The sequence below is a fragment of the Oncorhynchus tshawytscha genome, linkage group LG01, assembly GCF_018296145.1.
Source record: "Oncorhynchus tshawytscha isolate Ot180627B linkage group LG01, Otsh_v2.0, whole genome shotgun sequence".
Lineage (NCBI taxonomy): Eukaryota > Metazoa > Chordata > Actinopteri > Salmoniformes > Salmonidae > Oncorhynchus > Oncorhynchus tshawytscha.
Genome location: NC_056429.1, coordinates 24903342 through 24927312, shown reverse-complemented (window position 1 = coordinate 24927312; position 23971 = coordinate 24903342). Strand labels below are relative to the sequence as shown.

General features: G+C 42.4%; 2 protein-coding genes across 2 annotated transcripts in view; one reads left to right on the top strand and one right to left on the bottom strand.

The window, feature by feature from the left end:
* LOC112248279 (xenotropic and polytropic retrovirus receptor 1 homolog) overlaps nucleotides 1-13284 on the bottom strand; it is a 92900-nt gene extending 79616 nt beyond the window's left edge. The window contains exons 1-2 of the mRNA XM_024417181.1: nucleotides 12888-13284; nucleotides 4757-4808 (exon numbers count right to left, since the gene is read on the bottom strand). Coding sequence (XP_024272949.1) covers nucleotides 4757-4808; nucleotides 12888-12956 — 121 coding nt within the window. The 5' untranslated portion in view covers nucleotides 12957-13284. The remainder of the gene's footprint in view (nucleotides 1-4756; nucleotides 4809-12887) is intronic.
* Nucleotides 13285-15083: 1799 nt separating this feature from the next.
* Nucleotides 15084-23971, top strand: part of LOC112248272 (acyl-CoA-binding domain-containing protein 6) — a 34473-nt gene continuing 25585 nt past the window's right edge. The window contains exons 1-5 of the mRNA XM_024417169.2: nucleotides 15084-15512; nucleotides 17074-17138; nucleotides 17390-17486; nucleotides 20757-20827; nucleotides 23654-23759. Coding sequence (XP_024272937.1) covers nucleotides 15237-15512; nucleotides 17074-17138; nucleotides 17390-17486; nucleotides 20757-20827; nucleotides 23654-23759 — 615 coding nt within the window. The 5' untranslated portion in view covers nucleotides 15084-15236. The remainder of the gene's footprint in view (nucleotides 15513-17073; nucleotides 17139-17389; nucleotides 17487-20756; nucleotides 20828-23653; nucleotides 23760-23971) is intronic.

Below are 23971 nucleotides of genomic sequence, written 5' to 3'. Positions count from 1 at the left end.
CTCCTATAGCTCATCCAGCCAGCCTCCTCTGGAACAGTCATATAATATTCCACTGCAATAACAGTGTAATCAGGCTGCACTGAGGGCCATGTTGCCTGCTGAGTCAGAAACAGTGGTCAGTGGGACTGCTGTGAGGAAAGAGGGGGAGGGCTCAGCCTGTCCAGAAGGCTGCTCTTCTGCCCAACTGAGCCATCATTCTTTATTATGGTGCTTTATCCTTTTACAGTCCGTCTCAAACTGCTGCTGCTCCATACAGTAATAACACTGAACCACACAGATACAGAGGCATTATGCATCAAACATCAACAACCAATGTACTCAGGGGAAGACACGTAAAGACTCCCCTCATTCCATTCAATCTGCAGTTTCACACATGGCTTCCGTCCTCCAAGCTATGTATTATAGAGCAACCTAGAGAGACTATAAAACATTTTACTGCCCGTTTGTGATAAAGACCTCAGCTAACTTAGTGTACGTGCTTGGCTGTGGGAAATCATCTTTATGGTGTCCTCCTGTGAGCAGTCAACAGCACAACCCTTCCCCCACATTCCTCCTCTACCTTGGTCAAGCTATGGGGGGAGGGGTGGGCCCCGCCCTTCCCAATGTGAATCATCCTAGATCACCCCTGATGTAACTCTGCCAATAGACTAGGCCACTACGGCATGTAACAATACTGAGAAATAGTTCCCGAGGCAGACTAATTCCTCCCATTGCTGTGTTTATCTGCAGTTATTGTTTTAAAATCTCATAATCGGCGGGCTAATTGAATTGGACTTGGTCTACTTTAGGGAGACCCCCCGCTGGTAGGCCCGCGGATCCATTTCCAAAAACGGGGCCTTTTTCTTTTGAACTCAGTCAGGGTCTCATTTGTTGAGAGTTGTAATAGTAGAAAACACAAGGTGCAATTTTGAAACTTGGTTGTGCATCAGCAGCTTTCCTCTTGTTATGTCACTCTGTTACGGTTTTCTTCCGTCGAAGGAGAGTCGGACCAAAATGCAGCGTGGTTAATTCGATACATCTTTAATGAAGGAAAAACGAACAATACAAAAACAACAAACGTGAAAACCGAAACAGCCTAAACTGGTGCTAACTAACACTGAGACAGGAACAATCACCCACGAAACACTCAAAGAATATGGCTACCTAAATATGGTTCCCAATCAGAGACAACGATAATCACCTGCCTCTGATTGAGAACGCCTCAGGCAACCATAGACTTTGCTAGAAAACCCCACTAAGCCACAATCCCAAAACCTACTAAAACCCCAATACAAAACACACCACAAAATAAACCCATGTCTCACCCTGGCCTGACCAAATAAAGAAAGAAAACACAAAATACTAAGACCAGGGCGTGACACACTCACTGACAGTCACTCAATTAGCCCATGTTTTTGATTGATAAATTAGTCTAGCCAGCTATCTAAACTTGTAATAACCATGGCCGAATACCGACCGGGCACGCTGGGCACCTCCAGGTGGCCCCCATTGAATTTGTTATTGCAGGAAATTAACCAAATCTGGTACAATGCATTTAGTTAAGAGAGTTAAGTAGTAAATTGTTTGCACAAATCAGTTGACTGCATGTGTGTGTATGAATGTGGGTTAGCAGACCCGCCAGCCACTTCAGCCTCTCATGATGAGTTCAGATTCTTTGCGGCCCCCAACCCCCATCAAAGTTGCCCATCCCTGATCTAATTCGATCTTACTGGAGAGAGACAGAGAGGAGGAGCCTGAGCTCGGGCCAGATGCTCCTCAGTTCATTCTCCTGGACTGAGCTGCAGTGCAAAAGCTGTTCTAATTAAAACTAGGGAGCAAGAACAAAGGATCTCCCAAGAGGTTAAATGCCATAGAAGACTCTACAAGCACTTTGGTGCTGTATGGAACTAGAACAAGCTCTCTTAATTACTGTACATTTATCCGAGTAAGGTAGATAGCGCTGATCAATGCATTTCTGTCAAAATGTAAAATAACTTTCCTCATCAGTCCTGAAAACAGGCTTATATTTACTCCTATATAGAGAAGGTCACAGTGTAGCAATTGTTTGGGAATTGATTACAGACTAAAATCTTCATCAACACAACAGGTAGTATTGTATGGCCAATAAAGTATTGTGTCAGGAGTTGTATCATTCATATCTTTCTAAAAATGGCTCTCACATCCAAACCATCCAAACAATGCCTTCAGCCTGACCACAGGAAAGTCTACGGTGTTGAGAACAGTGGACACACAACCCATTGTGCTGCACCCCAAGACATTGAGTAACATGCACTTCTGGGGTATCTGATAGAAGCCTGGATGAAGAGAAGGCCTTACAGAGGCTTTGAAGTGCTGTATTCCTTCGTGTTGAATCTCTACTATAACTGTATCAGGTAGCGGGTCAGCTAGAGGGAGCGGTAATAACCCAGTAAATTGTCTCCCGGAGGCACCAGTACTCTCACAGAATACCAAACCTGACTCAGACACGGCAGGCCTCGCAGTCGAGAGAGAGAAAAACATCTCAGAAATCACATTCCCGTAATTACTCTTTCATTGAGGGGTGATTTAATAAAATCATCCCTTTTTTTAACTCAATCAGATTTGAAACAGGGTCTGTGTGACGAGAAGTTCTGTGCTAAGCGTGTATTTCACGGGAAGCCTGTTAATCTCGTTCCTCATATGAAAAGTAAAGTGTCTGGCGCTGAAGTACAGGGGTTCAAAATCAAATCAAATCAAACTGTATTGGTCACAGGGCCTTCCGAGTGGTGCAGCAGTCTAAGGCACTGCATCACAGTGCTAGCTGCGTCACCACAGATCCGTTCGAGGTTCGATCCCAGGCTGTGTCGCAGCTGGCCGCGACTGGGAGACACATGAGGCGGCGCACAATTGGCCCAGCGTCGTCCGGGTTAGGAGAGGGTTTGGCCGTCCGGGTTGTCCTTGTCCCATTGTGCTCTAGCGACTCCTGTGGTGGGCCGGGCACATGCAAGCTGACATGGTCACCAGGAGTAAGATGTTTCCTCCAACACATTGGTACAGCTGGCTTCCAGGTTAAGTGAGCAGTGTGTCCAGAAGCAGTGCGGCTTGGCGGGGTCGTGTTTTGGAAGACGTTCGGCTCTCGCCCTTAGCCTCTCCTGAGTCCGTACAGGAGTTGCAGCGATGGGACAAGACTGTAACTACCAATTGAATATCACGAAATTGGGGAAAAAAATAAAATAATATAAAAAATATATTGTACTGCTCACATACACATTTAGCAGATATTACAGCGGGTGTAGCAAAATGCTGGTGTTCCTAGCTCCAACAGTGCATTAATATCTAACAGTTCAACAACCTTCAAAATGTGTTCCAGTACAGTAGCTGGTCCCATCTATTCCTTCTCCTATTTCTCTGTTTTTCCATTATTTTACTATTCATGGTGGCTTCAGGAGTGACCTACATATGGCAGCTCTGACAGGGGGAGACAGGATGTGATTCATCAGCCATCTTGAGGATAAGACCAACCTCAAACCCTCAGGAGACTGTTTAAAGGAGACAGCTCATATGTTATCACCAAACTAGACACACAGACAACTCTGTCATTTAGGCTTCACATGCCATCATTGGTTGAAATATGAGGTGAAAGTTTGGCTGATTAATCATACTGTCCAACGGCTGTTCGCTAGGCTTTTCTCCTCTCACCACGATGCGACTAGAGACTACTGTACTAGAGACTATAAACACAGGCTGACAGTGTGGTCTTTGTCAGATTATTCCATGCTTCATGAGTGGTGAGGGAGTCTTCTTTTGGAGTCGTATGGCGGAAACCGACCATACCTTCAACTTGTCAACCTGGACACAGTAAGAGTGGGTCCCGGGCAGCATTGAGCAAATTCTCAGTTCTGCTTCTTTTTCCTGCATGCTCGTTCCAGTCATGTTCATCTCCTAGCCTGTCAACCGCACCTGCCAACTTCCTCTTTCCTATTCCACTGGAACTTTGGTTTTGGAAACATCAAAGTCAGACCAGAGGAGGCTTGGACACACCACTCTCTCTCACACACACACACACACACACACACACACACACACACACACACACACACACACACACACACACACACACAGAGCCACTGACTGGAAATAATGTCTCTCTCACACCTTAACAGAAAGGCCCGGCCAGTCGGCCCAGTCTCCTGGAAGTAGACCTTCAGAGAGATGCAGCTCCCCAGTGAACAAGAACTAGACACTTTTCACAGATCAGTGCCAGACCGTTCAACCATCACATCTGGGGAGAGTCCTCACACAGTCCTCCACACAGAGCAGCACTTCTTTGTATGATGTAAGTAGGATATGCATTCTGTCATGTAAACCAATTCTAGCATGACAACTCAGGCATTAATCTAAATATTGTTGTTGGATGTTGAGCATGTATTATGCAACCATTGTATTTAGAGGACTTCTATAAGAGGACCCTGAGTGTGGTCATCCAGTGACTAACTGCACTGCAACTGAAGAACTCTTACCTCCCATCACTCTGCATCTAAAAACAAACCATTACGCTGGTCCCTGTCGCGCCTCGCTAGCAGCCTGACGTTGTATATTAATTATAGCCAAAGGCCTTATCTCAGCACTGCACAGTGGTGGGGAAGTCACTGCACTCAGTGGCTTCTGGGTCGTGTGAGGGGCGGCTGGATGATCACTGGAATTTCCTCTATTTTTAGCAGGGCCTGTTATTTCGGGGTGTCAGTACGTATGGGTGCGGGGCGAGCTCATTCTGTCCGTGGACCAGGAGTTGACTTACCTTCTATGGATGGGGCCTGGTCCTGGGCTGCATACAGCATACTCTTGAACGCCTGGAAAAGGAACAAACAGAGGGAAAAAATCACTCATCAGTTTCTCTACTGTACAGGCAATGACCTGCTGATGTTTAATCCAATCAATCAACACCTTTTCATATGAGTAAATTATTGCAATAATTAGTGGGGTTGACGTAATGAACAAGATATCATTGATTGATAAATTCAAGTAATCTACTTGCATAGCCATTGTCATGAATAGTATGATAATTCAATTACTTCACACAAATGAAGAAAGAAGACCAGAAAACTAAGTAATATATTGAAAGTATATCTGAAATTTCCAAACTCAGTACATAATGTCTACAGGGAAAAATAACCATCCTTCGGCAACAATCGGCAAGATGTGTGAAGATAATGATTCCAGGCGGAGTTATAGGACATCAATGCCGTTGTATTTAACCATGATGTCTGATGGACACAATTTCCCTGTCACATTTCACATCTCTCAAATTAAACAGAGATAGAGGCTAGTTCTTATCAGTTCTCACAGTTCTTATCACACCCAAGGATTTTGTCTATGGTTGAAAAGGGACCACAGATGTGCAGGGAAAGTTTTCTCATGACATTGTTGAAGGTGCTCTTCTAAAATCACATTCCTTATTTTCAGAGAAACCAAATGCATTGGTTCCGTACACAAATGAAATAGAGATCTGTAATCCACTAGGATCCTTTGCATCAAAAAAACAAGTTGTTAATAATGGTGTACTGCACCCTAGGAAATATAAATCCAAAATACAGGTCTAACCTGGCTGCTATCAGGCTACCTGCCATGGCTAGATCAGCAGACCTCCGTCAACCTGGTGTAGATGTCAAATTGAATAGAATCAAGGAAGACATGGATGCATTGTACAGCAGCGTTAAATGCAAACTATTAACGATATATGGTGCCATGGTCTCTCTCTGTGGAGACACCCTGGCACAACATAAACTGGCAGGGTTCAAAGAGAGTGTGGGCTTTGCCTACAGTAAGTGCAGACACAGTGAGTGTTCTTTTGAGGACATGCAGTCACACTGAGGATGCATATACTAAAAGGACATTGGAGAAGCATGTCAGACAGTGTGATGAAATAGAAAAGGCACAGACGGACTTGCTTCGTAACAGCCTGAGAACAACATATGGGATCAGTAGAAGGAGCAAGTTAGTTGAATTCCCAGCCTTTGAAATCATACAACAAACTCCGCAAGACATTATGCATGTAATTCTGAAGGGCATAGCCCCATTGGAAATCAAATGTGTTTTGAATCATCTTGTTGTGTCAGGACAGATTGATTGATTCCCTTATTCCCCTCTAGATGTTAGAGATCGGCCATCTCCAATTTCTGTTTGTACATTAACGTCAAGTGATGGTAAACTAAAACAGTGATCTGGGCAAATGCTTGTCCTGCTAAGGATACTGCCATTTGTTTTGGAGACTTTGGAAGTCAATGCATATATACAACTGATAATTGATCTAATACAGAATGTACAGATAGTATTTGCACCTGTTCTTACCATTGGGACTGTGTCTAGGTTGAAGATACTCATTGAAAATCATTTGAAGCATTGGAAGGAGCTTTTTCCAGACCGCAATGTTACACCTAAACAACATTATATGATACATTTGCCATCACAGATAAAGTCATTGGGGCCAATGGTTAGACATGTGGGTATGCGGTTTGAGTCTAAACATTGTTTCTTTAAACAATGGGCTTCCAATCTCAATTTAAAAAATATTTGCAAGTCTTTGATTAATCAGAACCAAATATGTGAAAGCTGCCAAAGTGTTGACAGTTCAATGCACCCAATTGTTTCAAATGAAAGGTAGATGGGACCTGTATCAGAGGTTAAAGATCTACAATATTTACGTGGAAAATTGAGGGACTTCCTAGGTTTCAATTAAGTAAACCAAATCAACTGTAGTAAATACATAACTCAGAAGTCCATGATCTATGCCAAAGTACTGAATGGGAATATGCCAGAATTTAGACTGGTCAAAAACATATTTCTTGTTGATTCTAGGCTTTATTGTTTGGAATATCAACCATTTCAAACTATACACTTTGATAGAAACGCTGTGGCTTATCAAGTTGATGTCCCACACCTTGCACAGGTCACTGAGTTAGTGGATGCTGAAAAGCTGGTTGATTTAACTCTTATTACACAATTAGCAACAAGAGACAAACGTATGTACAAGTCAAATACCATCTTGGGGATGTAATAGAATTGTACAACAGTTGAAATGACTCATAGTGTGTTCCCCAGATATGAACAGTGTCTTTGTTCTGTGTCTACCTTTTTTTAAGTAGGCAAGTCAGTTAAGAACAAATTCTTATTTTCAATGAAGGCCTAGGAACAGTGGATTAACTGCCTTGTTCAGGGTCAGAACGACAGATTTGTACCTTGTCAGCTCGGGGATTCGATAATGCAACCTTCGGTTACTAGTACAACACTCTAACCACTAGGCTACCTGCTGCCCCATAACGATTGCTGTGCTGTGTGTAAGATTGGCAATAAAACAGTGAATTCCATTTGGTCATTATCTGTTCTTAATATGTGAAGAGATGAAAAGGATAAGATGCTTGAAATAAGAAATTGTGACTTTGACAAAGCAGTTTTTGTACTTATCAGTGTAGATCAAACAGCTTTATAATTCTGGTAATTCTAGTTTCCAGCATTAAGTTACTCGGAACCAGTAATACAATCTCAGTAACAAGTTATATTATCTTATTACGATAATTAAGGACAAATTCTCCAACATAAAAACTGGCTGGTAAGAAGAAATATCTTGTCAGACAGAAAACAAGCATATATTGCCTTGATTTAAGATATTTAATCTTACTTAGATTTACATTTTTTGCAGTGTAGCCTATATTACAAACACCTCTTTCTACAGAATGGGGTCATTTCCTTCGATCACTCTGACCTTGCAGATAATGGATACGGACAGATAATTACGAGATACGTCTTAACATGACTTTATTCTGTGAGGCCCGGACCTGAATATATCCCTCTTCCTCCCTACCAATCTAAATCTGGCAATAGCAGTCACTGTGAACACGTTTCTTGGACGTCCAGTCAAAAGAATTACGCTTGTGCCTTCAGTGGGATAGACACAGTGGGATAGACACAGTGGGATAGACACGTACCCGCATGGTGAACTTTGTGTCTTGTGCAACAGTGTATAACCAATATTTTTGGGGATTCAAAGCTTAGATGTGACAAAGAATAATTTAAATAATGACGCATAGTGAAGAACAAAATATCTTCTTGACAACCATATGTGTAGTTCATGTTCCATTCCCCCATTCTCTGGAACGGTTTATCTGATGTTTGGATAACGTGGACATATGAGAGGAAAGGATGATAAGGATGATAATAATTAATCCTACTATGTGGGAGGAACCTACTTAGAAACTCTGTTTGCTCATTTTCCAACCTGAACACCAACACTGTAGTCAGATATTACTCTATGCTCAAATCGAACACTTCATTTGTAGTTGACATTCTTCGCAGGAGACCACCTGTGGTTCACGTAGCAGGGTTCCTCAAGATGTAGGCATATTGCCATGGCAATAGCACCGATGGTAAAGGGGGCAGGGCAGGGCGGCTCTTTTTTGCATGACCCCCGACTGTAGCGTAGTACACCAGCTTACAGAGATCAACCTGCAGGTCTCCCCACACCTCATTGGGCTGATCGTCTTCTGTTGAGATGTACAGTAGTAAAAAATAACTATATCAACTACAATACTGCAGGTGCTGGGTGGTCTGAGATCTGAAACTCCAATGATTCTCATCATCACTTTAACTGAGTGGATCTCTGAGTGCAGGACTGACCGAGACCAGATGCCTTCTCAGTAGGGGATAGAGGATGAGGTGTGGGAAGCTCGCCATGCCATCTCTGTTGTCTAAGTAAGATGCATACATTACACCAGAAGTGTGTCGTTTTGTGTTGGCTATAGGCTAGCATGATCATATTCATCATGTCATGTGCAATGATTTCTGTTCTCATTTTAACCATGCATCTTTTGTTTATGTCAGTGGTTGGAATAGTGAAAACGTTTATATGAACCAATCATTTGTATTTATGGTTCACATTATCCAGTTTATGCAGCGAGTCATCTTGCAATGTGTGCCACTGGCAGCGCTCAAAAACCTGCATATGGGCCTACCTGACAGTTAAAACACTGCACAGAGAGGCTAGAGTGGGAAATGAGCCCCACACAGTAACCACTGCATGTAATTAACATGTGTACCTGCTTATGATAATAATTTTATGTCCCTTAGGAATAGGAACTTCGCTTACACAAGCATTCTCCTGAACATATAAACCCACGCAAGTGATTCGATTGCAGAGGTAAAAGCACAAGAGGCTTCCTTCTGTCGCCCACCCACGCTGCCACATTACCCTCTCCACCTTGCTCATGTTACGGCTTCTGTTGCTTTACCACGCTCACACAGAACAGACCAGGAACCAGACCAAGGGCCAGCCTAGATGGAACCGAGAACCAAGACCATGTACCAACTGCACGAGCCAAAAGGAAAAGGTCCACGAGATAAAGCAAAAAGGACAAAGGACAAAAGGAGCAGTTTAATGTTGTTTGTTTTCATATTATCTAGATGAGTGAGATTACTCTGTTTATAATGCCAGCATAACACACAGGAATGAGCTCTGCTTTCCTAATGAGCAGCAGCAGACCTCAACGCTAAACAGGTGTTTAAAAAGGACAGTCTCATAGGATGAGCAGACTTCATTACTTGATCACTTCATCACATTGTCAATTCCTCAATTCACATGCAAGCGTTTTGGTGATTAGAGGCATCTTTTCTCCCAAGCAGCCTACCCAGCTGTCCTGTTGTAGCCAAAAGGCATTTAGAAGAATCCAAACAATGTTGCATTGGAAAAAAAGAAAAGAAAGAGTAAAGGTCATTGATGGAAGGTAAAAAAGACTTGACCAAACTAAACGGTGGAGATAACAGGGAGACATGTTGTTGCTGATGTTTCCTCCACAAAGCCTTGTTCAAGAAACGTCTCAAGGACAGAGTGATCTCTCCTCTGTTTTGGCAATAAACAGACATGTATATGTAAAAGGACCATGAGCTCCAAAGTGAAGTTTATAGAAGCATGTCAAATCTGGTGTCAAATGAAAGCTAAGAGTATCATTGAGAAATTAAGGCATTTATAATATTTTCAACCATTGTCTATCCTAAATACTAGGATTAAGCAAAGGCTTTGATTAGTGGTGAAGCAGATGGAAAGGGGGTCTTAAAAAACACCTAACAGGAAAAGTCTTAAAAGGTATTAGAAATACATCAAAACATAATAATGTTGAAGTAAAGACCCCTGACAACTAATATCAACACTTATATTTAGTTTGGATAAATTATGTTCCTTACGTAAATTTAAGAAAAATTGCCCTGTGTCTTGAAACTCATCATATTTTCTCATTTCTCTCCCTCATGAAGAGGGAGGATAATGAAAGTTCACAGAAGTAACAAGTAAATCTAAACCTACCAGTTAGTCAGTGTTTTTACTGATACCTATTTGATTTATGAATTATTAACTGATTCAAACTTGAAATGTTGTTACCAAATTGTTAACGAAATTTCCAAAATAATCTTTAACGGAATTTGTGCAATTGAATTGGATACAATGGGAAATCATGGTAGTCAAAAACCACAGATGGGTCAACTGCTACTACAGTCCTCTCTTCCAACAAAATACTGTTATGTTCAATTCATTACCATTTTCTTTCTCTTTCTGTCGTCTGGTGGTCAAAGCAAGTGTGAAAACAGTCTGGACAACCCCTCCCTCTCCCTCTCTCTCTATCCCTCTCTCACTCTGCTTTTCTGTCTTTTCTCTCTAGTTAATGTCACCTGTCCCGACTCTTACTGAACCCTACCCATGAGCCCCCTCTCTTGTCATTTACTGTAACCAGCATCCTCACCCCCTGAGCACTGACACCGGACGTCCATGGACGTTGAAAAGTAGTTCACATTTGGTCAGTCCACCCTGGCCTTGATTTCAACGTCCACAGACATCCATTTTTGGTTGTTTTAAAAAAAAACGTGGTCACATAAAAACGGAGGGAGATTTTACCGAAATTCTGTTACCAAACTTTGCAGTTCTTCCAGTAAATGTGTTTTTGTAAAATGTTCCGTGTAAATTGTTAAAAGTAATCCTTGTACATGTGTGTTTTTTGTGTGGTTTTTTTGCCCACATGAAGTGAAAAATCTAAGTCTCAGCGCAATTCCATTACACTCAAATTGCCCATAACCTTATTCCCTTAATATTTCCAGGGGATAAAATTAAGATTCAGAGGCTCTTAACCTAATGTAAAGTGCTATATTTCCGAATATTTCTGACCAGTTCCCCATCAATCCAGCGCACAAGCCTAATTAATGCAAGACCAAACAATACATCCCTCACACTCAGAGAAAAAGGACGAAGTCCACTCATCAACCACTACTTCACAAAGCAAAGTGATTTAGTTAGTAATACTGATTATTTATAGATGGCATAGAAATTGATGGTATGCCAATCTATGCCAGAGAATCCATCATCCATCTCAGGTCATCCATCTCAGAGCTGACTGAGGTGTAAAATGGCTGATATGGCCATGCATTGGTCCCCGTACTACACGTGTCAGGCTGCAAGTATAGACAAAGACTAATATGGCCATATGTGTTTAACCTTCACCACATCCAAGTGAACGCATAGAGCTTCCTATACCTACTTAACAAGTTAGGTAGATCAATAAAGGTATTTATAAGATGTATATAAACATTTATTTTTTTATAGTATGGTATATGGCCACATAGTGAGGCATGCAGGTTTGATACTGGAATGCAGACTCAGACTCTTCCAGAGGCTCACATCAGTATCTTTGTCTATAATTCATAGAACAAAATGGAATGGGGCAAGCCTTGTTAGAGCCCGTCCTCACTCAGACTCTTAATGTGAACCAAGAAGATGTGGGGTGTGACCCTGAAAATGCTCCTACATATCCCAACAAAGACCTTGCCTTTGATGTACCCTTACTCTGATCTCTCCAAACCATAGATACAACCAAACATGGCCAGTTTTAAACTTTGTGATTTTGGTCCGTTCAATTAATGCTTGTCAAACAAAGCAAGACATAATATCAAATTTACAAAAATTGAAACTAACTAAATAACTTACAGAATAGCGTTATTCAATCAAATTTGTTGTTGTCACAAGGCAAAATGTTTCAGGACAGTAACATTTTATGAATTATAATGAAAACATTGTATTGTGATTCTACCCATTAACAGAGATTATCTATATATATGCATAATCATTTATATATATATATATATATATATATATATATATATAGTTATATGTTTTAAAATAATATTTAAAAAAGTGACATTTCTCATTCTAAAAAATATTTTAGGTCTGGTTTCCAACACTGGAAAACAATAACGGACTAAGCCACATAAATACTATCCTAATTGTTCAGCGTTCCAATGTAATGTAGGATGTAGCGCACGCGATGGCGACCTGAGCAGGTGACAGATATATGTCAACATCAACAAATATAGAGAAAGATAATAATGTATCCCGTAAATATCATCACTAACCTAAATAAAATAACAATTAACAAAAATGAATAAATGCTTAGGGTCTATGAATAGCAAGTATGTTATCTATGAACAATTAAAGTGACAGCTTCAGGAATGGTTGCACAAAGATAACTAGGATGCATAAAATCATGACCTAAAATGACAAAACAACACTAAATTAAAAACAAACAAAAAATGACTAAGACAGCACGGTTTATCAAAAGGAAAGTTAGAGCTTACGCAATAGCCAACCATAAACTGTAGACTATCCTTATCTAGTAGCCTATCCAAGTAATCTTTTGTTACACAATTCAAGAAGTAGGCTAAAAGTTAAAGTGACAGCTGTAACAAAAACACAAATCAAGATTAATAAAATGTACCAAGACTAATGACAAGACCATATTATGCTATTAATTCAGTAGGTATTCATTAAGCGATGGATTCGAGGGACTTTTCTCACTTTAAATCAGAAAGCATTACTTCTAAACACAATCGTGTGAAATTACCTCATATTGAAGGTACTGTTTCCTCCATTCCGGAGTAATATGAGACGAAAGGTGCTCCGCGAATTTCATTTTGTTGTAGCAGCTATATCTTCAACCTCCGTAATTCCTTTTAGGACTGTCCCCTGTTGACTCGAGTTTTGTTATATCTGTCAACTTGCTGGCTCGCATGCGGCAGCCTGCACTAGCGCACTCTGTCTTGTCCAAAATAACGTACTCCAAATTAACTCTGTCCCATACTATTCTTAAGAGGGATGGCGGAAAAGAATCCTCCCGCCCTATAACAGGTGGTTTGATTACGATATAACGGTTCCGGTGCAAATTCAATGACTTTCTCCCTTCGATCTCTGGTAAGGTCTGGGGACATAGCAGTCCGCCATCGCATTCAGCCAACAACGTGGTTGCGTCACTCCGCAGTGACAGCGGGCGCAGTGTGTATCCTATCTGAAGATGGTTTTAATGTCTGTGATCTGACGACTGTACTGTACTGCGCTTCCTATTAAAATATAGAACATTATTGGTAGATTTTTTGTAGAAAAAGCTATCCACATGTAGGCTACAGCCTATGTTCTGCGTGCATTGGAGGTGTGATAACATCTGTTGAAGACTTTCTGGAAATATGCTCCCCGACTTTTACAAGGCCAGATAATCACATGAATTGGCTACTCAAATGTATGTAATCAAATTCCATAGCCTATCGTATAATGAGAGAAAAAATATGTATACAGTACCAGTCAAAAGTTTGGACACACCTACTCATTCAAGGGTTTTTCTTTATTTTTAATATTTTCTGCATTGTAGAATAATAGTGAAGACATTAAAACTACGAAATAACACATATGGAATCATGTAGTAGCCTAAAAAGTGTTAAACAAATCAACATATATTATAGACTTTAGATTCTTCAAAGTAGCCACTCTTTGCCTTGATGACAGCTTTCCACACTCTTGGAGTTCCATTCCATCATGCTGATTACAAATTGAGACCGGTGTTGTGCCGAAAATCTCACCCTGCCAGAATCCCCCCCCCCCCACCTCCTTGCTTGCAAGTTGAGATATCTGCTCTTCACTCCTTCGTCAGTTTAGCCTACATTTCACTTATCTTCGTAGCAGAACGCATATTTGTCTGCAGTTTTCGGTTTGGCTATTTGTTTCAAGTGTATGTGGCGGCTCTCGCTTGTATGGCGATTTCCCCCCTCAGCGCCCGGTGCCGCCCCTGGCAAGATGCCCATGTCGCCCGTACCTAAATCCGCTACTGATTTTTATTAGTCTATTAATAAATCTCTTTGCCAAAATGTGTCATCTCTCCCATGTCTTATTCGACTTGTATTTTTGAAAGTGTAAGGATAATAATTCAGCCATAGTTGTTCTGAAATGTTTATTGCTTGCCAACATTTTACTCCCTCCTCTATGTTTAATATAACACACATACATTCATTATTAATTTCGGCTGCCTACCTTACGTGAAGTTTGTTCTATATAAAGTATTTGACTCTGATGTGTGCCACATGAAGTATTTGACTCTGGCCACAAAATTAAGGACGTTAGAAGCGGGGGGGTCTATTGTTGCCACCTGCAATACAGATCAACATATTGTAAATACTACCACCTGCTGGACAACATTTGCTAATATGGCAGGCTACTGTTACATAGTTTGAAATTGCAGTTTTGTTATTTTTGATTCAGTCTTTTCTGTTTCATTTAACCAGATAATGATAATAAAGCTACTTTTATCAGAGCAACAAGTAGGCTAGAATCATTTATATTGGGTAGCCTGGCGCCGTTCGTGGTCACTTTCTCGACATATGATGCTACAGTTTTGGGACAGAAAAACAAATGATGGTGAGCATTATAGGCTCAACGAAAAATATATTAAATAGATTTTACAAAAATGTATCATGTGACTGACTTTTCCAACCAATGTAATTTTTCTATATTGGCATTTCGGTAGAATATATATAACAACAGAAGTTAAAGGACTACGGAACGCCAATGCTTTCCGGCTTGGTACAGGCCTTTATCAGGGCTTTTTATGATACTAAAATAGTATCCACATATATAGTACACCACGGTTATTTTTGTGATATATATTTTTTTACAGTACTCTGTACTTGTCATAGACAGTACCTGTCTGTACCACTAGAAGCATGGATTTCTGTCCTGATTTTACGTCAAAATCTTTGTTCCTAGTCTAAGTTCTACCCGAGGCTTTTAGTGGGGTGTACCACAGACGGACCATTCGTGCAAAGTAGTCCGTCTCAGCGATAACGGATTAAATCATAGCTTGTATAAACTACTGAAAGCGACAATATAAGGTTGTGACATTTTTTTTTAACCGTCTTTATTTTCGACAATGGCTTCACGCTCGCCATCGTCTTCCCCTGATTCTGCCACAGGCTCAGGTACCGACCCAGCTCGGCCTGATACAGGAGATCCTCTCGGCGGAGGATCGGACTCCGATTCAGATCTAGGATTAGGGAAATTCGACTGTGGTGCAGGTGACCCTGGTTATCGACTGGAAGGGGAGGAATTGGAACACGAATTTGAGGCAGCAGCAGACCGTCTTCGAGATCTACTTCAGACGGCCAGCAGGGAACAACTGTTGTACCTGTATGCTAGGTATAAACAGGTGACTATCAGATAGCAGCACATCCCAATGGTCCCATTTGTTATTTAGATACTTTTGTATATATACTGTATGTGGAGACTCCTTCAAATGATTGGATTTGGCTATTTCAAACCCAACCTTTGCTGACATTTCATATCAAATCATCACACAGCCATGCAATCTCTATAGACAAACATTGGCCGTAGAATGGCCTTACTGAAGAGCTCAGTGACTTTCAACGTGCACCGTCATAGGATGCCACCATTCCAACAAATCTGTTCGTAAATTGTCTGCCCTGCTAGAGCTGCCACGGTCAACTGTAAGTGTTGTTATTGTGAAGTGGAAACGTCTAGGAGCAACAACGGCTCAGCCGCGAAGTGGTATTCCACTCAAGCTCACCGAATGGGAGCTCGGAGGCCTGAAGTGCGTAGCGCATAAAAATGGTCTGTCCTCAGTTGCAACACTCACTACCGATTTCCAAACTTTTTCTGGAAGCAATGTCAGCACAAGAACTGTTAGTGGGGAGCTTCATGAAATAGGTTTCCATGGCCGAGCAGCCGCACACAAGCCAAAGATCACCATGCGCAGTGTCAAGCGTTAGCTTGAGTGGTAAAGCACGCCACCATTGGTCTGGAGCAGCGGAAACGCATTCTCTGGAGTGATGAATCACACTTCGCCATCTGGCAGTCCGATGGACGAATCAGGGTTTGGCGGTTACCGGGAGAGCCTCAATGCATAGTGCCAACTAAAGTTATGTGGAGGAGGAATAATGGTCTGGGGCTGATTTTCATGGTTCGGGCTAGGCCCCTTAGTTCCAGTGAAGGGAAATGTTAACGCTACAGCATACAATTACATTCTAGATGATTCTGTGCTTGGAGCAGTTTGGGGAAGGCTCTTTCCTGTTTCAGCATGACAATGCCCCCATGCACAAAGCGAGGTCCATACAGAAGTGGTTTGTTGAGATCGTTGTGGAAGAACTTGACTGGCCTGCACAGAGCCCTGACCTCAACCCCATCGAACACCTTTAGGATGAATTGGAACACCAACTCCGAGCCGGGCCTAATCACCCAACATCAATGGCCGACCTCACTAATGCTCTTGTGTCTGAATGGAAGCAAGTCCCTGCAGCAATGTTCAAATATCGAGTGGAAAGCCTTCCCCGAAGATTGGAGGCTGTTATAGCAACAAAGGGGGGACCAACTCCATATTAATGCCCATGATTTTGGAATGAGATGTATAACAAACAGGTGTCCGCATACTTTTGGTAATGTAGTGTAGCTAGCAAATGGCATAAATATTCAGTCTACATTCACGTCTGTTATGCTCTAGCTATTGGTGCCACCAAATGTTGTTCATCATGCCCTTGCATCCATAATAATATCATTGTTACGCTATTTTGTTGACTTGTGGTGGGATGGGAGTTTTACCACAGGTATGTACACAAATTGCAAACAGGTGTATAATCGATGTCAATCTGTTGTTTGCCATTGAATTGATAGTGATGATTCTGCTGAGAGCTGTCAAACAGATGGTTAGGCTATTTAATCCATTCCTGAGTCACCTGTATTTCATATGTTCACAGGTCAAGGTTGGAAAGTGCAATACAGCAAAGCCTGGGTTTTTCGATTTTGAAGGTCAAAGAAAATGGTATGTTTGGAATTTGTTAATCGTTATGCTGATATTATGTGTTTATTCAATTCCTGGCATGAATTTGCATGGGTGAATCAGACTATGCCCTGGAGTAAGTGGTGAGTGGTCCTGTTTTGAGATTTCAATTTCAATTACATTTTTTTCTTGTTCCAAACTGAAACTCACCTACTGTATGGTCCTGTTCTCTCTAATGCTTTTGGGAGGGAGAGAAACTATCTGCTGAATGTTTTTGTTATGTTTTGCTCCAGGACAGCATGGAAGCAGCTTGAGGACATGAGTGCAGAACAGGCCATGCAGGAGTACGTTTCGTGTGTAACTTCACTAGACCCAGACAGCAGTCAGAAGGTAAAAAGCCCTCACAAATCCAATACGACACCACATTTGATCTCACAAATGTACATAATACAATCTCCACACGCAGGAAACTCTGCAATGTGAGAACTGAAACAAATGTCTTTCTCACGTTTGAACCATTCTAAAACAAAAAAAGATAACTAACTTTGACAGCTCCACCTGCACCTAAGAATGCAGTATGGTGCATTGACCAGCAGGGGACACTGACTGACTATGTAACTTGGCAGAAATACTAAGCGTTTGTCTAACATTTATTTATTTAACCTTTATTTAACTAGACAAGTCAGTTAAGAACAAATTCTTATTTACAATGACGGCCTACCAAAAGGCAAAAGGACTCCTGCGGGGATCGGGACTGTGATTAAAAATAAATTAAATTTAGGACAAACACACATGACGACAAGAGACAACACTGCATAAAGAGAGACCTAAGACAACAACATAGCATGGCAGCAACACATGACAACACAGCATGTTAGCAACACAACATGGCAGCAGCACAACATGGTAGCAGCACAAAACATGGTACAAACATAATTGGGCACAGATGACAGCACAAAGGGCAAGAAGGTAGACAACAATACATCACGCAAAGCAGCCACAACTGTCAGTAAGTGTCCATTATTGAGTCTTTGAATGAAGAGATTGAGATAAATTGTCCAGTTTGAGTGTTTGTTGCAGCTTGTTCCAGTCGCTAGCTGCAGCGAACTGAAAAGAGGAGCGACCCAGAGATGTGTGTTCTTTGGGGACCATTAACAGAATGTGACTGGCAGAACGGGTGTTGTATGTGGAGGATGAGGGCTGCAGTAGATATCTCAGATAGGGGGCAGTGAGGCTTAAGAGGGTTTTATAAATAAGCAACAACCAGTGGGTCTTGCGAAGGGTATACAGAGATGCCCAATTTACAGAGGAGTATAGAGTGCAGTGATGTGTCCTATAAGGAGCATTGGTGACTAATCTGATAGCCGAATGGTAAAGAACATCTAGCCACTCGAGAGCACCCTTACCTGCCGAGCTATAAATTACGTCTCAATAATCTAGCATGGGTAGGATGGTCATCTGAATCAGGTTTAGTTTGGCAGCTGGGGTGAAAGAGGAGTGATTATGATAGAGGAAACCAAGTCTAGATTTAACTTTAGACTGCATCTTTGATATGTGCTGAGAGAAGGACAGTACCATCTAGCCATACTCTCAAGTACTTGTATGAGGTGACTACCTCAAGCTCTAAACCCTCAGAGGTAGTAATCACACCTGTGGGGAGAGTGGCATGCTTCTTACCAAACCACATGACCTTTGTTTTGGTGGTGTTCAGAACAAGGTTACAAGCAGAGAAAGCTTGTTGGACGCTAAGAAAGCTTTGTTGTAGAGTATTTAATACAAAATCCGGGGAGGGGCCAGCTAAGTATAAGACTGTATCATCTGCATATAAATGGATGAGAGAGCTTCCTACTGCCTGAGCTATGTTGTTGATGTAAATCGAGAAGTGTGTGGGACTTAGGATCGAGCCTTGGGTACACCATTGGTGACAGGCAGTGGCTGAGACAGCAGATGTAACATTACCTGAGACTGTTTTAGCTTTGCATGCCATCATCTCTTTAATGTTTACAGATTACACTCAAACCAACTCCAATAAAAAAAAATGTTTTCATATCCTAAGTAGGACCATTTTTTACATTATTTGTGAGAGGGTTTTTTATCTAGCCTAAATAAAATGTGTTTACTGTGCTCAAATTGTTTATCTGGTGTGCCTGCCCGCCTGCATCAGAAGGCTAGTGTTGTTATGCAGACATGGGCCTGTTTTCTCAGGGAGTAGGGCAATGGAATCCTTCACTCACTAAGTTCTACCCCATTACAGTAACAGGCCTGCCAACTGGGACCAAGCACACTGTCACAGCTGACAAAGACACCCTGCCTGGAGTGAAACGATGGGGAGGGGGGCTGCAAAGAGGCTGAATGAAACACAAAAATGTTGGATACAGTACTATCAATAGACCAGTTCCTCATTGTGTCCTTTCCAGCATGGGTATGGTTTGATGAAATGGATGCAGGGAAAATGTATGTATGTATGTTTGTTCTATTCTGACCTCTATTCAACATTGCTGAGGAAAGTACCAACATCAGACAAATCCAAATGCACTTTTCTTCTCGAATGAAAATTCAGCACAAAGAAATTTCCCCTTCGCTAACCTCCATCCTCAAAGGAGAGATTTAGAGTGATGTTTAGTGGTGTGACATAAAAGCCTGTCACCGGTCCTGTTTGAGTTAGTGCCTTCCACCCGCCTCGCTCTCCTTTCCCTTCTGTCCCCTCCACAATATGAGTGTCAGCAGGCATCAGTGGCCTGCAGACCAGCCTGACACATCCTTTTCTCTGGCGCTGCCATCGGGGCCAATACATGCTGACATGGCCCCTAGCTTGGCACAATGCCAGGGGAAGGCAAATGCACAAATGCCCCTCTGAAAAGGATGTGATTGTATTAGTGTTAACAAAGCACAGGGAGTCTATTCTTACCAGGGTCCAGACAAACAGATTTAGGAGAGGCTGGATGGGGATAAAGGCAGCAGAAACAATAGTCAGTTCTTGACCTCTCTCCTATTTGTATTGTTGGTTGCACTATCTTTACATTAGAAAAGGAAGTGCATTAGCGAATATTCTGAGTTTAGAAGGGAATTGCACTCGGAAAAGTGCATGTGCCGTTATTTTATTTGTTTTCTGCCCACGATCCCCTTGGAAATTAAATCTAATTTGTTTGTTGTCTTGTGTGAGTCATTGTGAAAGAGATTATAGAACATGGGCTAGACTGAGGACCTAAAAAAACGGTTGTATCCATGTTTGCCATGACAGCATGTATTAGCGGTTCAGAAAATGCAAAACAAATCAAATTGCTGAAATAATTTTGAACAGTTAAAATATACTCCTCAAAAGACTTTATTGCATGTGGTTTTTCACCCATGTTTTGGAGTCGCCTCTAAACAACGTGTGAGAGAATCGTGACACGGTGAACCTATTGTTGTCTGTGAATAAGGACACTCATTCTCCCAGTGGCTCTTGTTTTTCATTGTATGGCACCGTTGGCTTGTTTTAGGTGGGGAGAACAGTGTTCACTGGATAACTAGTCAGGGGAATACTGACCTGTCCTTAGATCACAGTAGTGTGGCACACACCACTACAGACTCACTGTTATTACAAGAGGGGAGTGTTATGGAACCATAATTATGCTTTTGAATGAATGTCAGGATTGAATGTTTTGCTTCTTGTTCCAGGAGAGAAGAGAGCGTAGGACAGGATTTGGAGGTCCAACAGTCAGTTCCCTCTACCAAGAAGAGATGATCAGGTACGTCACAGTTTTTGTCTGTCCTATATCAGAGACAAGCTTCCTCTGCACTGAGCTCTGAGTGTTAGAAGTTCTTCCGCAGATTGTAAACCAGGGTTTCATGAACTCGGTCCTCTGGTTTTTGTCCTAGCACTACACAGTTGATCCAAATTAACTCATTTGCAAGCTTTGGTCATTTGCATCAGCTGTGTAGTGTTAGGGCAAAAACCAAAACGTGCGCCCCCTGAGGTCCCGAGGACAGAGTTTGTGAAACGCTGCTGTAAACTGTTTTGGGAACATGAGACAGTCCTGATTTTATGTTAATTATATTCACTTGCCTTATGGGAACCCTCAGAAGCTTGATCAAGCATACACACCACTTCGTTTCTGGGAAAAAAGGCTCTTTTGGAAATGAAAATGACAGCTGAAACCAGTAGGTTTTCCCCTAAATGATCCTCATTAGTATGCATGCGCTGAGGAGAGGTGCCCTGAAAATGCCTGCCTTTAATTACTTTTTCAATAACGTGTTGAAATGAGAGAGCATTGGGTATAGAACGCTGCCACGTGGCATGGACTCCCCTGGCGACGACCCTCTTGGTGATAGCCAATGGGGATGCCCCGTAGGGACAGGAAGTCATTAACATTCCCCTTCTGCGAGGTCTACCTCGGGCGTGTCCCGCTCCAAACTGTTACACTCAATGGTTCACTGAATATCCAATTTTCCCCCCTCAGTACAGGAAGACCCACTCCATATTAAATAGTCTGCCTCCTCAAGCAAGGGCTTGTTACTGAGTTAATTGCATCGTCTTTGCTCATTTTCTGCTCTGGATCAGGTAGCTATGTGTGGAAAGTGTATTGATAAAAGCAGGATTGATTGGCGATATCCCTCAGATGGTGAAATCTGCTGTTTGTGATGGGATAGATTTGTGTGAGCTACACTTTTGTAAAAGGCTCTGATGAACATCAGACTTATGGTTAGCTGACATTCTAGACCACTTGGCTGGAAAGTCACAGCAAGTGTGTGTTCTCTCATTGCCACTCATAGCTCTTTGTTGTAGTGTGTGCGGGTGACCTCCCTATAAGAATGTGTGTGATTGATGGTGGAGCTGTTGAAGTCATCAGTAGCCGCCTGGCTGTGTTGGGAGATGAGTGTTCTACTGAAGGGCTGGCATGCAGGCTGATGGATGAGGGGGATATCTGTCAGTATGCTGGACTGGGTTGCGTAGCAGAACTGTGTGTTTTATGAGGCTGGTGTGTGTGTGTCGGTAAGCTGGGCTATGTATGAGAGTGATGTGGGTTTTACTCTTGCAGGGTGGTGTTCTGGATGCAGGGTGGTGTTCATGGGTCATGACACCAAATCCACATTTTACAGTGACTGATTAGTTACATAGTAGTTACAACATGCAAATTATATCACAGTTGCACGTACACTGCCATACACTTAGGCCACTCACACACATCAGGGTCTCTCTCTCTCCTGCCCCCTCCCTCCCCCTGGCTGGTAGTCAGCTGTGGTTAACCAGGCTGTGGGGATGACAGAGTAGCCTGTGACCTTCCCAGCATGCCATGCGGCGGGTCATTTATCAGGGCACCATTAATCGCGTGCGTGCTGTCAGGCGGCCGGCCGCCATGAGGCTAAACCCTCGCCGGCCAGCCCAGCCTGACTGATGAGCTCCGCCATTGATTAGTTGCCTTGGGAGACGGATGGTGCCCACGTGGCAGGGACACTCGGGGTCAGCGTGGCGATCACCAGAAGAGTGGGAGGGGCCAGCCCCCCACTTATGAATAAACATGATTCTCATGAGCATGTAAATGAATGTGCCCTCACATGTAACCTTATTCTGTTCAACCGGAATGAGCTGTTTATAAATCAACTTGTGATTGAGGCATCGGGAACAAAGGGAGAGAGGGCTCTACAGTGCTCTGTTTAACACTGTTGCTATTTTAGGCTCCATTTTGAGGTTCTGACACCCTCAGTTAGGATCTGCGTATCCTCTAATTCTTTGCGGATACGTAGATCCTAACCGAGGGTACCTCTTATTCAGATCCTGCCGAACACTAAGCAGAACCACTGCTGCACTGTATCCTAATCATTTCTCAATTCCCCTCCAGTTAGGTAGCTCTTAGCCCCGCTAACCGCTGTTAACGAATACTGTAATCCTCCACAACTTGGTGGTGAGGGGCCCTGCCAGCCTGTCCTGTCCTCCGCTGGGGCTGGGACTGGGTTGCTCTCTGTCAGACAATGTCCCACTAAATGCAATTAATCAGGAGCCCTGGGTAAGAGAGGGAAGGCGTAAAGTTCTAAATGAGATATAGCCCCTTCCCCTCTGTCCCTGTGCGCCCCCCACCCCAACAGTCCTGCCTGGCGTTGCCCTAATGCCAGGAGGTGATTAAGGGGGGGGAATAATTAGAGCTAGTGTGGCGTACCGTGCTGCCTCCCCAGGGATGACTCACCAGGGATGAGTAGGAGGGAATGTTGTGTTTATCCCACCCACCCTGTCATAGCGTGCGTGGTGTGTGAGTGTGGGGGGGGGGGGTACTATTTCCAGTGGTGTTAACCTCATCCACACTTATAGAATATAGTGGGATGTGTATTCATATCAAGATTTGTTAATGACAGTGAAATTAAAATGTATTTCTCTATGATTATTAATGAATCTCATTCTATTCCAATCTAGATTTGTATGAGGCGTGTATGGTGGTGTTGTTATTGGTGTTGATTGTTTTTGCTGAGATGGAGAATTCCCAGATGAACAGATGTCTCTTCTCATCTGATGCCAGACAGTTCCTTCACTTCCATGCACTGGTACATTGACTGATGCTTCCTCTCTTCCTATCCCCTCACAGGGAAGAAGACAAGAACATCTTTGACTACTGCAGAGAGAACAACATAGAACACATTACCACAGCTATCAGTTCCAAGGAAGTGGATGTCAACGCAAAAGATGAGGAGGTAAGTGGCATCCTATCTTCAAAGAGCCCTCTTGTTAAACAATACATGTTATTAATTCCAACGGTAAAACCAGATCATTTGCAATCTGGTACAATATTCCCCCGTAACTCCATTGTGTTTGGCCTCAAATTGACTATTAGTCCATGGGAACTCTTCACTCTAATATATCTCCGATCTAAGGGAGAAGCTTAAGGCGTTAAGATCATTAGATG